Source organism: Pongo pygmaeus, chromosome 7 (genome assembly GCF_028885625.2).
Source record: "Pongo pygmaeus isolate AG05252 chromosome 7, NHGRI_mPonPyg2-v2.0_pri, whole genome shotgun sequence".
Lineage (NCBI taxonomy): Eukaryota > Metazoa > Chordata > Mammalia > Primates > Hominidae > Pongo > Pongo pygmaeus.
Window position 1 is genome coordinate 8,690,098 of NC_072380.2, and position 17,515 is coordinate 8,707,612.

General features: G+C 39.5%; 2 protein-coding genes across 2 annotated transcripts in view; both read right to left on the minus strand.

Annotated features, from left to right (window-relative positions):
- The window catches only part of LOC129042737 (uncharacterized), a 124,410-nt gene extending 121,575 nt beyond the window's left edge, over window positions 1-2,835 (minus strand). Inside the window, exons 1-2 of the mRNA XM_063669436.1 lie at window positions 2,823-2,835; window positions 2,254-2,602 (exon numbers count right to left, since the gene is read on the minus strand). Of these exons, the coding sequence (XP_063525506.1) occupies window positions 2,254-2,602; window positions 2,823-2,835 (362 nt within the window). The remainder of the gene's footprint in view (window positions 1-2,253; window positions 2,603-2,822) is intronic.
- Window positions 2,836-5,447: 2,612 nt separating this feature from the next.
- On the minus strand, window positions 5,448-10,399 carry ZNF705D (zinc finger protein 705D). Its single transcript, XM_054499029.1, is given in 7 exon segments — window positions 5,448-5,633; window positions 5,635-5,672; window positions 5,675-6,032; window positions 7,084-7,166; window positions 7,696-7,791; window positions 8,566-8,692; window positions 10,388-10,399. Coding segments are annotated over 7 exon segments (900 nt in total).
- Between the last annotated feature and the right edge of the window lie 7,116 nt (window positions 10,400-17,515).

Genomic DNA, 17,515 nt, shown 5'->3' on the forward strand with positions numbered 1-17,515 from the left:
GTAGCTGGGATTACAGGTGTGTGTCACCACGCCCAGCTAATTTTTGTATTTTTAGTAGAGGGAGCTTCACCATGTTAGTCAGACTGGTCTCAAACTCCTGACCTCATGATCTGCCTTCCCTGGCCTCCCAAAGTGCTGGGATTACAGGCGTTAGCCACCGCATCTGGCCTCGGCAACATTTTCTAAGTCAGTATAGAAGCTCTTTGAACCGCCTTTTCAGTCAAAGAACTCATGAAAAAAGTCCTCCAAGAACTTGTGACCTTCTGGAAATTGTCAAAATCTCTACAGGTGTCCAGAGTCATCTAGATCTGTATTGCAAGCCACTGACTGGGTTCCATCATTATTCAAGCAAATGCAAAATATGCCATGCCCAACAAAAAAAATCCAGGAGCCATGGTATTTAGCTGTTTCCATCTTTCTTGCCTCCTGCAGGTGGGAGAGTACTGAGTATCATGCCCTCCTATAGCCTCTGGAGGACATGCCAGTGCCTAGAGGTACCAGTAGAGAGGGGCCATGAAAAAGCAGATGACAGCCAGGTGTCTGGGAATGACATTGTCCTGGGGCTTATTGCTTGTCATGAACTCTGCCACTGGGCAACATGTGCGGGTCTGGACCCGTGCCTTCTCTGGATCCCTGCCCCATCAGCCAGCTGTCTTATCTCCTGAAACCTGGTAGGTGTTGGTCAGCATGGTGTTCCAGGACTAGGGTTATATTAACATTCCCTTTTAGGCTGAAACCCCAGAAGTTGACACAAGAGTCCCCAGGTGTGCACATACCAACCTCCAGATTGTTTTTCTTCTCGTTCTAGATGTTCATCCTTGCTTTTTGGGACTTGAAATAACCCTAGACAGCCAAATATTTATGCCTATTATCCATTTATGGAAAACTTATATGTCCCAAGTCCATAGGGTTAGTATTGTTATCAGTATTAAAACCATTAGTACTAGTATCATGATGATCGTCATTACTGTTAATATCTATCAATATTTTTATTACTGCCATTGTTAATATGGATTTTTCATTATTGTACAGCAATGAATATGGTTTATCCATTCACAAATTGTGTTCAGTTACCAAAGATGACTACAAGGCATGTTCTACAGACATATACACACACAGCTGTCCTGGAGACCCAGCTTTGCCACCAATTGCTCTTTCATAAGATGAGATCCCCCAATACCCACCAGTTTTTCGGGACTCGACCTGAGCTGGCTCAGCTAGACCTGGAAAAGTTTCCTATGCCCAAATGTACTTGGAAAAATTTAAAAGTCTCTTCATAGGCCCAGTGATAGCTTTTGGCAGCTTCTAAGACCAGGGAGAGTTTCTTGGCCATTCAGCGCCATTCAAATATTCTAAGTAAACTCAAGGATCCAGAAACCCCACTTGCAGTCATGAAATACCAGTGAACAGCCTCTGTGAGTCTCTTCAAGTTTTTCAAAGATGACTGCCTGGGAAGGCTGGCCAGGAAGTCACCCAAGCCCAACCTTCTGCAGGATGTTCTACATCAGCCAGGGACCCAGTTAATTGCCATTGAACAGAAGGGAGGAACAGAGACAGCATGCCTGAGCTTCTGGAAACATTCTAAGTGCCCTTGTTGGCCCAGAAAAGACTGGTGCTACCATATGAGGCACAGACTTGGCAACCTACCTACTCCAGGAACCACAGAAGGTTTAAATGTTCCCAGGAAATCCCAGGAAGGGCAGCCATGGCCCTTTAGAGCCATCAGATTTTATTCTAAGTCTACATGGGAGACAGTGCGCTTAGCTTCATAAAAACACCAGTGGAGGTGCTATCACTTGCCCCAGTATCCAGTCTTTTCTACCTCATCTCAGAACCAGGCAGCCACTATTTCCCAAAGCTGCTGTGCAATGAATGGGGAATATTGTAGGTGTTCTCCTGTGCCCACAAAATTCTGTGGTTGCGCTGAAAGGCAGGAGTCATCCTCCGGAATGCTCTTCAGAAATCTGACAACATTGGTCAAGATTAAAGAAGCTCAATTCAACGTCATACAAAACCAATCACAAAAAAAAAAAAAAAAAAAGAAAAAAGCATAGTGAGACAAAATGATGAACACACCTGCTAATAATCATGAATGACAATAATAACAACAATGATGATCTTAGTGATAATGCCACCAACACTGTTAATGGCAATAACAATAAACCTGAGGTAATGAGTGTTAGGGTCCCGATTCACCAATGTGAAGGATGGCGCCAATTTCTGGCCTCACAGAAATAAAGGAAAAGTAAACACCTGGAGGAGGAGGAGGTGAACCTGGAGCTCCCGCCGGCCTCTGGGCGCTTCTTGGTGGAAGGAGAGGGACTTGGTCCTGAGCCTGCCCCGGATCCACCCACACCAGAACCCCGGAGTCCCAGTTCCTGGATGGGCTCAGTCTCACCCAGGCCAGACCCCCCCGGAGGCAAGGAGGCCCGGAGCCCCGGAGCCCCGGAGCCCGGGTCCTCCAGCCCTCGCTGCCGCCGCTTCTCGCGGAGCCGGGCCCCCCTACCCCGCGCCACTTCAGCCTCTGCGGGGCTCTGGGAGGGCAGCGCCGAGGATGCTTCGGGCCCAGAGGGAGCATCTGGGCCCAGCGGGGGTATCCGGCCTCAGGCGGATACTGACGCCCTGAGGGCGGGGAATAGGGTGGCCTGCACAGGGCCCGCCGTGTCGGGCCTTGCAAAAAGAGCAGCCTCTCCAAGGCCCCTACCGGAACCTCCCCTGAGGCCCCAGCCCCAAAGCCAGGGCGATGGCGCCTCCCTGACCATGGGTAAAGAAAACTCAGGTCCTTCCTGGAGACTCGGCCCGCCGCGGGAGGCAGATCGCACATGCGCCCTGCATGGCCGGAAAGATGGGTTTCATTGCCCTCTGCCGGCCATGAGGTGACAGCACAGGACGTTTGGCCTTAGTGGTGGACCTGAGTCTGAATCACTGAAATTCAGGTGTAGATTATTCAGTACCTTTCTTTTGGAAGATCAAATGGAAATTGAGTACGATATCTTGTGCTTTAATTAAAGAAGATGGAAATAAAGAAGCAAATTCAAAAATCAGTATACAAAAGTCGATTGATTCCCTCTATGTGGAGGGAAGACGAGCTTGAATAAGAGAAGCATTCTGTGTTATGCTTTAATAATGGCTGGAGATCTGCCACCATGCATTTGTCAAATCCCGTAGAATTTCACAGCACAAATAGTACATCTTAATGTGGTTCAGGAGTACATGTAATGTCAGCCACAGTTTGTGGGTAAATTACACATTTAATTAAATAGATTAAACAATAAATAATGATATGAGCTCTGCCTGGACATATTCCTTGCGTCTCCAACCAGTTTGCCAAGGGCTTGAATTTCTTGCTCATTATCCTCACACTTGGCATAAACCCTGGCTGCAGAGTAAAATCAATCACTTGTGGAGATTTTTTAATATAATGATGTGTCAATTTCAACCATGGATAAGGCCATTTAGCCTTAGTAAGTCCTATCGTATTAAAATTGTGCCAGTTTGGCAAAATTTCAAGTCATCCCACTTGATATTCAGGAAACATTTTCTCATGAGTTTTAGGTTCAGTACTGAGGCTCCTTGATGGACAATACATTTTCCAATTCTGAGGACAAGGCAGAGGAGGCCCCCTCTGTGAGAACTTTCATTTTGCTTCGGGAAAAGTACGTTGAATCAAATATAGGAAAGGCTTGCAAGGTGGCTGACTGGTTTGGCTGTTTTATCATGCTGGTATTTTATCTTCTGGACTGCAGTAAAAGGAGGACAGCTGTGTCAGTCTCTGTGTAATAACTCAGGACTTACCTGAATAAAATGTGGGGTGTCATGAGATGAACTGCTACCTCCAGTTAGAGAGACTCCAGGGACAAAATTTCAAGAGCCTTCTGAGGGATAGAAGAGAAGAGCTGCCTTATTCTCTGATCCCAGGTAACTGCTCAGAGACAGAGGCAAGGGCTGGGGACACCCAAATGCATATACTAGGTGTCTTTGATACAGCCTCCATTTCCCTGCTAAATCTATGCAATGACCCACTGAGAAATCTGGCAAGTGGGGCTGAAGATCGCTGGTGTGTCAACTCGAGGGTTGGATGGAAAGAAGTGGTTTTAGTGGACGTCGAAATAAAGGGAGGTGAGCTGTGAGGAAAGAGCTGTTGAAGACTGGGGAGACTCAGAAGTTGGGGTAGAATCTCAAACAATAATCTCAGCCAAGGAGTGCAGATGCAAATCGATTTGTTAGGGCTCCATAAATGAAACAAGGACTTCTCCAACATACTAAGTTTTTTCAACAACCGATTGTATTCTTTCAATATTTGTAAGTATTGATCTTTTGGAAAAGTTTAATGAAATTTCTTATATAATTCTGCATTCAATTTATTCCCTGATCACTTTGCTATTATACATTTACATGCCACATTTTTATGAATAGACATTTTCTCAAATTTCTGAAGTATTTTGCTAAAGTATGTGTTAAGAGTTTTTTCTAGAGGTCCACCTTCTTGACTCACTTTTCTGATGAGAAATCTATCAGGTTTCTCCACAGTGATTTTCAAGTTTGATAGCTCCTCAATGTGAGAAACTTAATGTCAACTAAGAAATGAATTGCCACTAAAGAATTTTCTCCTTTCAAGGTGGTAACCATGTTTTGTCCAGTGTGAAATCTCCCATGTGCCACAAGTGTTGCTCTATGAAGAAAGGATTTCTCATGATTTTTCATTGCATAACTTCTCCAGTAAGATGTATTTGGTATTCCAGGAGAATTCTTTGCCCTTGGAAAGACTTTCCCTTGTTATTTAGCTTATAAAGGCTTTCCTCTCTTGTTTTCCATTTTAGCAGCATTTTATCACTGTGTTTTCTTGTGAACCTCAAGCCTGGTTCTTGGCTGAATGTTTATTCACAGAAAATACAAACAAAGTGTTCATCCAAGTAAAGTTTTCTTATGTTATTTGACAATAAATTGCAAATAAAAACATTTTCACACTGAATGCAGTTAGAGATTCTCTACCTGAAAGTCTCACTTGTTTTAAGTTAAAGCTGTTGCTGAAGACTTTTAGTTTATTATGTTGACAGTTTCAGCTCTCTCATGTCATTTATGATTAGATCATTAACAAGTCTTTGGTACATACATGTCATACAATTTCTCTTCCATATGAATTTATTGATGTGGACTGAAGAATAAAGGTAACTGAAGTATCTTCTATGTTGATTACAGTATTTCTTCAAAATGTGAGTCCTTTGGTATGTTTAGATGCTACAACTACAGCTGAAGTCTCTTCCACATTCCTTACCTTCGTCATTCCTAACACCATGTCATCTAAAGTCAGAATATGTTCTGAAGAAGTTTATAACTTTCTCTCCAGGGTGAATTTTCTGATGCTATTTAAGATTAGGACATTGACTGTAGGCTTTCCCACATAAATGGCATTCATATGGCTTTTCTCCAGTGCATGTTTTCTCATGTCATCTAAGGTTGGAAGACAGACTGAAGGCCTTCCCGCATAGAAGACAAGCTTGTGGTTTCTCTCCAGTGTGAATTATTTTGTTTCCTCTAAATCCAGAGCTTTGACTAAAGGCTTTCCCACTTTTATCACATTCATAACACTTTTTTCCAAGGTGAGTTCTCTCATGTCTTCGAAGGTTAAAAGGGTTGAATAAAGGCTTTCTGACATTGATGACACTTTACAGTCTCTCTCCCGTGTGAGTTTTCTCATGTCTTCTAAGGTGAGAACACTGAGTGAAGGCTTTTCCACATAGATCACATGCATATGGCCTCTCTCCAGTGTGAGTCATCTTGTGCCGTCTAAGGTGAAAGCAATTAGTATAGGCCTTTTCACATAGATTGCATTGATATGATTTACCTTTAGTATGAATTTGTTTATGTGGTTTAGGGGACAACTGATTACTAAGGAATTTTCCAGACTGTTTGCTGACATAGGGTTTCTTTCCACTATGAGTTAACAAACACTGAGTTATTGTGGAACTGTGAGTGCAATCTTCTCCCGAATCATTACATTCAAAAGGATCCTCCAGAATGAGAGAGTTCTCCTTTGGGGGCAAAGATTAAAAGCTCTTAATGGTTTACCCACAGATATCTATATATTCATTTCACTACCTTTGAATCCTAGACCAACCATTCAGTGGTAGACTCCAGTTGAAATCTTTCCAATGTTACTTGTGTGAAAGGAAATGAAATTTGGGACCCCAAACTCATTTAACCAAAGGGAAAAATCAAGCTGGGAACTGGGTCACACAACCCTGCCTCCCTCTTCCGGTTCCTAAATAATATGGCTACAAGATTAAAAGCTACACACCTCCCCCATATTTTGCCCACAAGGAAATTCCTCATGAGCTGTTGAAATTAAACCATGGCAATGCAGACTGATAGCTTGTCTTTACAGGTGCAGTCATCCCCAATTCACCAGACACAAATACATATCTGATTGTTTCCCTGCCCAATTTTGCCTATGTTGTCTTATGTAAAATGCAGCTTTTCTGCATTATTAATCTGCTTCATTTGTTTATGTCATCTTATGTTCAAAAATCCAGATTCACTGAGCCAGAAAAATGCATGAATGACTATTTTTTCTACCCACCTTTTACATGAAAATTGTGTACTTCTCAATATCCTACCCTTTCCCCTTTAAATTTGGAGCCTTCAAAATCATCTTTGGAGAAAGGCATACACCTGTTTCCTGGGTGCATGTCCTTAACTTTGGCAAATAAATCTCCTAAAATGATTGAGACTTGTCTTGTCATTTTTCTCGATTGACATTTGCATACACATTATCTCCTGCAGATACAGATATGTTCTGTAAGATCCCAACTGCAGACTTATTGCATTAATTGTGATGATATCAATATCTTTCAATGTCTGGGTATGAGAAATGTATATGCACTTGTTCTGTTTTAGAGATCTCATGTTATGGTTTAGAACACAGGTCAATTTATTCACTTAATTCAAAGTATCCAATTTTTTTTGCTTAGAAAGCATTTAATGCCAGCCTAATTACACTCAGGTGATTGTGCTTCATTACTAATTTTACCCATTACCATGTCTTTAACTTAGATGACTGGTGTACACAGCTATAAAACTTACCATTGTCATACTGGTGGATGCGTCTTTTCTGATGATAGGATGCATGGATGTCACGTGTCTTTTCTTAAGGGCACTTTCCCTGTCTGAAATAATTGAAAAATAAATTGTTACATTTGTATTATGGTGATAAAATTGTTTGAAAAGCCCCAAGGCCCATTTACTTTTTTAAAAAAATTGACACTTAGATGTGGCAAGAGTGTCAAATGAAGAAACTGCTTGAATAGAAGAAATAGATTGTACAGTGTCAGCAATTAGAAAAGATTTTTAAAATTAAAATGTGGAAAGAGTTAAAATGGAGATGAGATATGAGACAGGTAAATAGAGGGATAGTCTTCACAGGGGTATCAGGAAAAGAGTCAGCAAGTGAAAGTTTAACCCCAACAAGTACATGAATTATCCTTTTCCCAAAAGTAAAAGAAAAGGCAAGAGGACACAAGAGTAGCATCTGACACATGAACAAAATGATAATAACATCTAAGGAATTCTGCTCCAGTAGCCTAACCTACATTTTAGAAATTATCATTCATTTAATAAAACCACTCATTAATATTCAACTGATATTATTCACTGAAAACACCTCCTCCTATTAGAGCACAGGACCCTGTTGCTTACCTGGATTCTGGTCTGGAAGAAATTCTCTTCCTTCCTGCCACAGCTCTTTTCCTTGTTCCAGCCGTAAAGTTATACAGGATTTGCTTACCTGGTACCCTGTTAGTGGAAAGAATACATGTGATTTGAGTTCACTGTCAATAAATGTGCATTATCACCAAGTGCAAGGCAGGTTATCAAGGAAGAATAAAAACAGTGAAGGTCAGCTCAGGCCACAGGACCTAGAACACAGAAAACTCCCCAGGAGTTTTCTGACCCAACGTGAGACTAGAAAACACATCCAAACCAAAGGTCCATCAGGAAAAGAAAATTCAAAACAGTCAGGACCTACGAATGCTGAGTCCATGCCTGAGTTCCAAGACACAATGCATAATACACTATCTTCTCAGAAAGAGAGTAATTAAATCTCTGCACAGTGTGTTTATTATTATTCTCACGCTGAACAAAAAAACATTCGATTTACAAAAATAATTGGTGTTCTATATGGAAAAGATATTGCTATTATTTTCACTAATTTGTCTCAGCCTAAGCATACACTAAAGCAGAAGAGTTATTTAGAAAATATTTAATTTAATACATTGAAAATATTCATTAAGTTCCCAGGTCTGTTATGAGTATTAGAGACTGAGTACCAAAGAAACCATGAAATCCTTGTCAAGATTGCATTCTAATTGAGTGACAAACTAAATAAAATAAAATAAAAAGAAAGATATTTATTTCAGATAGATTTAGAGAGTTCAAATTTTTTCAGATGAGATCTGTGAGAGAATCAGAGAAGAGATTAGAGTGAGATATGGGGAAGCTGTTCTAACACTTATTGAATGAATGAGCGAATGTGTGTCTACATATGTACGTGAAGGTTGAGGGAATCACCGAGGGACACCAGGTGACTGATATTTTCCAGCATCACATCTCTGTACAGCTTTCTCTTGGATGTGTCCTTCACGGCCCACTCTTCCTGGGTGAAGTCAATAGCTACATCTTCAAAAGTCACTTTCTTCTAAAACATCACAGACATTTTAGTTTAGACAGAGAAATCCCTTTCAATGTCCGGAAGAGGAAGGCTGTGATGACATAGCTAGGAGCTGGGTATGCAGAATACTCAGTGTTTTGGGTTCCAGCCAGTTCATTCTCAGTACTAAGCTGGTATCTGCCTTTCATATTCACTCACAGAGATATACCCACTCTGAATCCATTAAACTTTACTATAAAGAAATATCGCATGAGGTGTGGCATAATATAACCCAGATATTTTTCAGTAATGTGTTAATCACCTCTACATAACTGATTATAAAATTTTCACTTGAACATTCATAAATAAAATGAAATGTACCATGAATTTCAAGTAAATTACAGATTTGTCACAAGGCAAATAACCATGATTTACTACTTTTTAAACATGACTGTGATGAAATAAATTATTTCTCTGGATGAACCACAGGTTTCTCACCAATCAAATGGTTAAAAGACATAGTATGTGTTTTGAATAATCTAACGAACTAATAGAAAACGTATTTCCTATCTAGCAAATATTTGTTAAATATAAGTCATTGGTCCCTTATTCATTAAAAAGTTAGAAAGTAATGAGCCAGACTCCAGCATTCCTCAGAACTGAACAAGCTTTATGCAGAATATAGGATTCAATTCATACATATAGTCTCTCTAATGTTATATAATTCAGGTGTTCATGACAAGGCTTAAAGACAGCCCAGCAGCACAAGACAAGACCGCTGAGGTTGCTATACTGAGGAAATCTTAGTCTGATGATTCCTGTGATATGAAGCCTCCTGTTCTCAACTTTCTCTCGGCAATCCAAACATCAGTTATCATTGTTTCTCTTTTAAATTTACCTTGTCACTTCACTTGTTCAAGGATTAAAAAAGCCTCTTTATTGATTTTTTTCTAACCAGCCCTTATAAAGCATTTCCACAGAACCCTAAATTGTACTCTATCTCCTATGTTCCTTCTTCTGAGTGTGCAACCATAATTAAATAATTATATTTCTTATACATTACTTTCAGTTACCAGAAGGCAAAAAGTTTAATTACCAAAAGGTAAAATGAATGGGGATAAGAATAATAATGACTTCTTTAGTTATCCTTTCGCAAAGTTTTTAAAAGCACAATTATATTTTATCAAACTTTTCTTTTCCCTCAACACTGCATAGCTCTTTCCCATGTCCTATCACACTGGATTTATTGAACTCAGCTGCTAGAACATCAGACTCATTGTTGGGCTGTGATGTTCTGCTCTTCACTCATCTCTATTGCCTGCATTCATCACAATCCTAAGTCTATTTCAGCCAGCAGTACAGTTAATGGGTTAATTATTTCCCATGAGATTATAGGATAGATGGAAGAAAAAGAAATATATAAATGAAACCTCTCATATCTTTTTTTGTAAATAGCCTTAATAGGGGCTGGAATAAAGTAGTGTAATATTAGAAATTATATTGATAATTTAGGAGTCTTTGACACATGATACCCAACATAGAGTCCTGAGAAAACTTAACTGGAGGCCAGATACCTGAAAGCCTCCTGATTGCATTTGGAACACCCAGGCTGGGTGGATTTTACATAGTGAAAACAAACAAAAAAAAAGAATAAAAATGAAACACCTATGCAAATTGGAGAAAACTGCCCATTTGCCAGCAATATGGGTATAATTTCAGTAGAAAGAGGCATCCCCTACTCACTAGTGAATGCATTGTCAGGAACTCAGTTTCTCTCTGTCTTCTTCTGGATTTCCACTTGCAGACACTTTAGGCACTAAGAAAAGGGGTGGTTGGAGAAAGAACATGTGAGAAACCACTCTTGTGCACCATTTTCAGATCAACCTGTGACGAAAAGCCAGACTTTCACTGAAGTGTGACATCACTTGCACCACAGCCTAACCAACAGACACAAACACGCAGAGGCCTCTTCTCTTTTCCCGTGGTCAAAATTAGGAAGCCTATGACTATGGTTCCTAATAAAGGAGGATCACAGAAATCTTGTGAATGAGAACGTCAAAAGCACTGGGTTTTGTATGTTAATTGGCACAAGTCCAGATATTCAATTCCCTCACTGATTTTAAAACACAGGGATCCCTGACTCCATCCAAATGTGGAATATGATTTCCACCTATAGATAAACACTGGGATTTCTCAGATTTTATTATCCTAAGTTTATGCCCTCTCAATGTTTCTCCAACACCCACCACAGCCTTCTGAAGCCTTACTCCACTTTCACTTTCACTCAACTCTGACTTTTGTATTTCTCCTTGGAACTTGGAAATAATCAAGTAAGAATCTGTTTTAGGGTCGAGTGCGGTGGCTCACGCCTGTAATCCCAGCAATTTCGGAGGCCAAGGCAGGAGGATCACCTGAGGTCAAGGGTTTGAGACTAGCCTGGCCAACATGGTGAAACCCCGTCTCTACTAAAAATACAAAAATTAGCTGGGTATGGTGGTGCTTGCCTGTAATCCCAGCTACTCAGGAGGCTGAAGCAGGAGAATCGCTTGAACCCGGGAAGCAGAGATTACAGTGAGCCGAGATCCCACCACTGCACTCCAGCGAGGGTGACAGAGCAAGACTCTGTCTCAAAAACAATAATCTGTTTTAGGATGGGGATAATCAATTCAGGGATTTATTTCACTTAGAGGGTCAACACTCCCATCCTGCTAATCTAGCCCTTAAAATCTCCTGCATGAGAAATTAGCAGGAGTACCCTGAGTCATGGTGTTTCTGTCCTGTGTACACAGTCACAATCCTCTAGGATACTCAGAAAATACAAAATGACTTAGGGGTGGGAGAAATTTAGCAGCTCAGTCTGATATTTTACTAACGTGGTATCTAAAATTCTTGCAATCATGGTTTATATTAGTCTTTGTTAGTTGCAATATCTTTGATTATCATGATACATATTTGCTGAGAAATACCGATGTCCATGTATATATTCATACATAGATATGTAGGTATATAGGTGCATATGTTTATATGAACGTATGTGTTTGAGACAGGGGGAAACATGCATGTATTATTTCCCTGCTAAAAATATAAAAATAATTAAATATATTTTATGTACAAATGATAATTATGTGTCATAAACAAAAAATTTACTGACCCATTTCTACATGAAGTCCAGGAAAAATAAAAAGGGTAACTTTGTATTAATTGTGACATTGTGCTTACAGATGTACATATATTTCCTTATTTAACCCTCATCATAACCCTGCTGATTATAGTTTATTTACCAGTTTAATAAATGATCAACAGAGTTTGAAAAATATGACAAAATTAAAAAATTAGAAAATGACCCAGCAATACTTTTAATGATATTCTGCCTGTCGCTGCCTCTTCTTGCTTTTTGACAAAATTACTTGCCTAACCAAGGTTTTCTATGATTCTGGGGACTCCAGCATTTAGACCCCAGTTCCCAAACATCATTGTGTCTGTTTTTACGGCCACATTTAATGCACATTTACAGACTTCAACAAGCACTTTTCAATATCAACTTTTTTCTTATTCCTTGGACTATTTTCTACATCTGTTCATCAAGACTCCAGTAACATATGACTCCATCTGCCTGTCGCTTCCATGAATGTACCTGACAGCACACGTATTATGTAGTCTAAAATTCAAGCAGAACCATAATTCAAGCAGAATTTTGAAGTCTGTAATTCCTTCAAAAAAATAAGATATTAGAGAATGCCTACAAAGCTTCAGTGAAACCAGCTGTGACCCTTAATATTATTACCATGTAAACTCTTCCTCCAATATCAAAATAAGATTTGGGCTTTAGAGAATATTCGTGTGTAATTATAACCCAAACATGAACTAAAAGTAATTTAACTGGTCATATACAGACTGTGCCAGGGACAAAAAAGGACAAATATTATAAGAAAGTTAAAGCATACTTATTTCATAAAGGACTCTTGTGTGGAATCTATAAAAACTATTTCAAGATGTAGAGATTAAATATATTTTTAAACACGTATATCCACAAGCAATCTTTAGGAGAAACTTTTAAAAACTTATGTTATGGGTCTAAAATGTTCATTAATTCGTGGAAAAAAATGTATTGACAAACTTTTCACCAGAGCAGGAATAACAACTTATGTATTTGGTGACTTCAAGATGAGAGCCTGCACAGCTTAGTATCTCCCTCCAGATGTCTCTCTCTCTCTTTTTTTTTTTTGGCGGAGTTTCACTCTTGTTGCCCAGGCTGGAGTGCGGTGGCGTGATCTCGGCTCACCGCAACCTCCACCTCCCGGGTTCAAGCAATTCTCTAGCCTCAGCCTCCTGAGTAGCTTGGATGACAGGCATGCGCCATCGTGCTCGGCTAATTTTGTATTTTTAGTCGAGACAGGGTTTCTCCATTTTGGTCGGGCTGGTCTGGAACTCCTGACCTCAGGTGATCCGCCAGCCTCCGCCTCTCAAAGTGTTGGGATTACAGGCGTGAGCCACCGTGCCCGGCCCATATCTCTTTAAAAGTCATGAGGAAGGAGCCATTCTGCATCGTCTATATTACCTTAATATTTTAAGGGCACCCGTAACAATTAAGAGGCTGACTTTTGACTTCCTAGCCCTTTCATGGCTATTTAGACACACCTTAGTGAAGTATGAGGAATGTAGTATTAGGTATCAAGTTCCTAGACAACAAAACCATGTTCTCCAACAGATCTTCCGTAAAAATAGCTGATGTCTATATTCTTTTGCCTGTCCTTTCCCTTCCTTTTAATTCAGAACTGCAGTCTCTAAAAGTGCTATTATTTAGTAGATTCTCTCAATTCTCAACACCAGTGCTATACAATGTTGAGTGACATCTCAGGTGCTAGGGAAACAGCAGCTGATATTCTCGCAATGCACAAATAGAAAAGCAAAGATCACCACAGAGTAAAAGAGAATAGGTTTTTTTTAAAGTATGAAACCAAAACGAATCTATATCAGATTACACTATAAATGGAAAATCCTATTATCTTGATGGGATTGCAAGCCTCTCATGGCTTCCAACATCCAATCTATTCAAAGCAGTTCAGGAATGATGAAAGTGGAATGGAATTTAACTTACCTGCACATTGGGCACATGTACCATAAAACCTAAAGTATAATAATAATAATAATAATAATAATAAAAGAAAAATAAAATACAAAAAATAAATAAATAAAAATTCCAAATAATTTTAAAATAAATAAAAACCTCATTTTAAAAAAGAAAAAAATAAAAAATAAAAAAATAAAATTATTCTAAGGTTTTATGTGTGAAAGCACCATGCCCTGAAACAAAATATTTATTTTTAAAGTGCATAATGAACACTGCATATGAAGTTTGTGTAAAAGGAGAGAGGAAAAATCACACATTTTAAAAAAAGGAATATGCAACATATTTACATAAAATAAAATAAAAATTAAATTAAAATACACCAATGGAAGACAGAATCTCCATCTGAAAATCAAGGGAGAAATCTGTTTTAAATAAACTTGGCACAATTTTTAAAGTAAGTTATGAAAAATAATAATACCTGAATATAGTACGTAAAAGTACCAATACAATAAAGCTAAAATAATACCCATGGAAAAAATTATTTTCTGTACATTATTTAAAAAAAAATCTAAGTACTTACCTCAAGAAAGTAAATGAATGAAATTTAAAAATTGCCTGAGAAAATCTATGAAAGGAAATGAATATACAGAAGCAGAATATAATTTAACTATAAACCACACAAATAGAGTTTAGAAATAAGTGGTAGCCAACATGCCCAACAGGATTTTCTGTGATGAAAGAAATTCTCTATATCTGCATTGTCCAATGCAGTAACTACCACACATATGTAGTTACAGAATTTCTAGTTTGGCCATGAATTTGGCTATTACTACTAAGGATATGCCATTTAGTTATTTAATTATAATTAATTTAAACTTTATAGTCACATGTGACTAGTAGTTACAATATTGGCCAATGCAGATCTAGAATCTTGGAGGAGGCAGTTAAAATAATGATATATGGTCAAAACAAAAATGGAAAAGGCACACAAATAGTGAACACACAATATGAGAATGTGAGGTAACAATTTGCACAATAAAATTTAATGAGATGCTGCCTTAATGGGACTAACGTCTAATGATATACAAGGCTTCTCTTGTTACAGGTAGAAGAGCATGAGCAGGGCAGGAGAGAGCTCTTCCCCTACCCACTAGAAATGTCAAGTGATGGCCTGTCAATTGTCACATTGCCTCTCTAAAAATGATAATTAGACAGCACCAGAGAGAGGCCATTTCCTGATGGTCTACACCTGTTAACATCAAAAATGTTAATTAAATGCAGACCCCAGGAAGAAGCAACTTCTTGGGCATGCATGTTAAGAGACAAAAATGGCAAAGTATAATCTTCCGGGGACACACTCCACCGGAAAAGGAAAGAAAGCTTCAGATGGACATGCATATAACTCCCTAAGCACACCGTGCATGCTCAATTTCAAAGGGTAAGGAAAGCACTGTGCATGCTGGAAACTCTCCCTAAAGGAAGAATCATGGGAAAGAGGCAAACCCATCTCAGGATCAAGGTTAAATGCTCTTTTCTTTCTTGGACCTTCAGGCATCTGCTTGGGTCTCTTCCAAGAGAATTTTCCTTTCCTTCCTGTTCTAAAGCCTTTTTAAATAAACTTCCACTCCTGCTCTGAAACTTACCTCAGTCTCTTTTTCCGCTGTATGCCCCTCAGTCAAATTCTTTCTTCTGAGGAGGCAAGGACTGAAGTTGCTTATGGACACATGCAGATATGCTACCAGTAACTGGAATCTCTTCTACTGGTAACAGTATCATTGTAAGGGAATGAGGCCAGATCACATCTCAGTGCTTGGAGAACTCACCAGAAATAAAAAGTTGGAGGATGCAGTGAACTTATCTACCTTCCAAGGCAAGTCCCACAAGCAAGAAGCAAGACTCTCTTTCCCCAAGGTCTTAAACTCTTCAGATGCTCCTTCTCTGGGAAAATGCATCCTCTGATTGGCTTCCCCTTATATATGAAAAAAATAATTAATAAACCTAATAACCACTACATTCCAAGAGACATGCCCTGATTGCACAGACACTGAACCTAATCAAAAACTTCATTCTGGAGACACACCTTGTTCAATTTGATTGGATTTTTGAGACAACTACTAAAAACCCTCACATAAAGTTGGAAACCAAAGAGTTAAGGCTATTTTGAAGAAAAATATGAAGATTTATTCATTTTTTTATTCATAAGTGCTTTTGAGTGTATTATATGTACTAGAAAGCATTCGCAGTCAAGGGATACAGCAAGAAACCAGACAAACTAGAGTCTTATGGAGACTTTATATTCTAAAATTCTTTGGCGGTAAACTGGACTTGAAAACAAACGGAAGATGAATGGATATAAAAATTTCAATGTTCATGATGATGTAAAAAAATAAAATATATTGCAGAAATGAAATCAGGAAGTGATAGGGGTCATGTAGTATTTGTAAGACCACTGGTATTGTCTGAAATTCAAGCAGCCTGCAGAAATTTGGGTAACTAAAGGAAAGCAGATGCTAATAGAAGACAATTAAGAAAGGGCCTCAAAGACATTTCAGAGACCTTGGCTGGTGGCAGCCCCTCCCCTCAAAGGCCTGGAGGGCTAGAAGGGAAGAATGGTATGGTGGGCTGGGCCTAGGGCTACACCACCCAGAGCAAGTGCAGGACAGTGCTCACAGCATTCTAGGTCTCAGACACTCCAGGTCCAGCCATGGCTTAAAGGGCCCCAGACACAGTTTGGGACACTGCTTTAGAGGGTGCAAGCCATAAGCCTTGGCAATTTCCAAGGGGTATGCAACCTGCAGGTGCACAAAGTACAGGAATACACTGCTGATAAAGATATACCTGAGACTGGACAATTTACAAAAGAAAGAGGTTTAATTGGACTTACAGTTCCACATGGCTGGGGGGAGGCAGAAGGCAAAAGGCATGTCTTACATCACAGCAGGCAAATGAGAGAATGACAGCCAAGCAAATCTGGTTTCCTCTTATCAAATCATCAGAACTCGTGAGACTTATTCACTACCATGAGAACAGTATGGGAGAAACTGGCCCCATGATTCAGTTATCGCCACTGGGTCCCCCCACAACATGTGGGAATTATGGGAGTACAATTTGAGGTGAGATTTGGGTGGGGACACAGAGCCAAACCATATCAGAAGCCTTCACCTGGATTTCTAAAGATGTATGAAAAAGCCTGTATGTCCAGTGGAAGTCTGCTGGGGTGAAGACTTCATTGCGAATGTCTACTACAGCAGTGCAGAGGGAAAATGTGGGGTCAGAGCCCCCACAGAGTCCACACTGGGGCACTGCCTAGTGGAGCTCTGAGAAGACAGCCACCATCCTCCAGACCCTAGAATGGTAGATCCACTGACAGCTTGCAACCTGAGCCTGGAAAAGCTGCAGGCACTCAACACTGGCCCTTGACAGCAGCCATAGGGACTGACCCTTGTATCCAAAAGAAAATAAATTGTTCTACCATAAAGACATGTGCACTCCTATATTTATTATAGCATTATTTGCATTAGCAAAGACATGGAATCAACCTAGATGCCGAACAATATTAGACTGGATAGAGAAAATACAGTATATGTACACCATGGAATACTACGCAACCATAAAAAAATTATGTCTTTTGCACCAACATGGATGCAGCTGGAGGCCATTATTCTAAAATAATGCAGGAAGAGAAAACCAAATACCATATGTTCTTAGTTATAAGTGAGAACAAAGCATTGGTTGCACATGGACGTAAAGATCAGAACAACAGATACTGGGGACTACTAGAGGGGGAAGGGAAGGTGGGG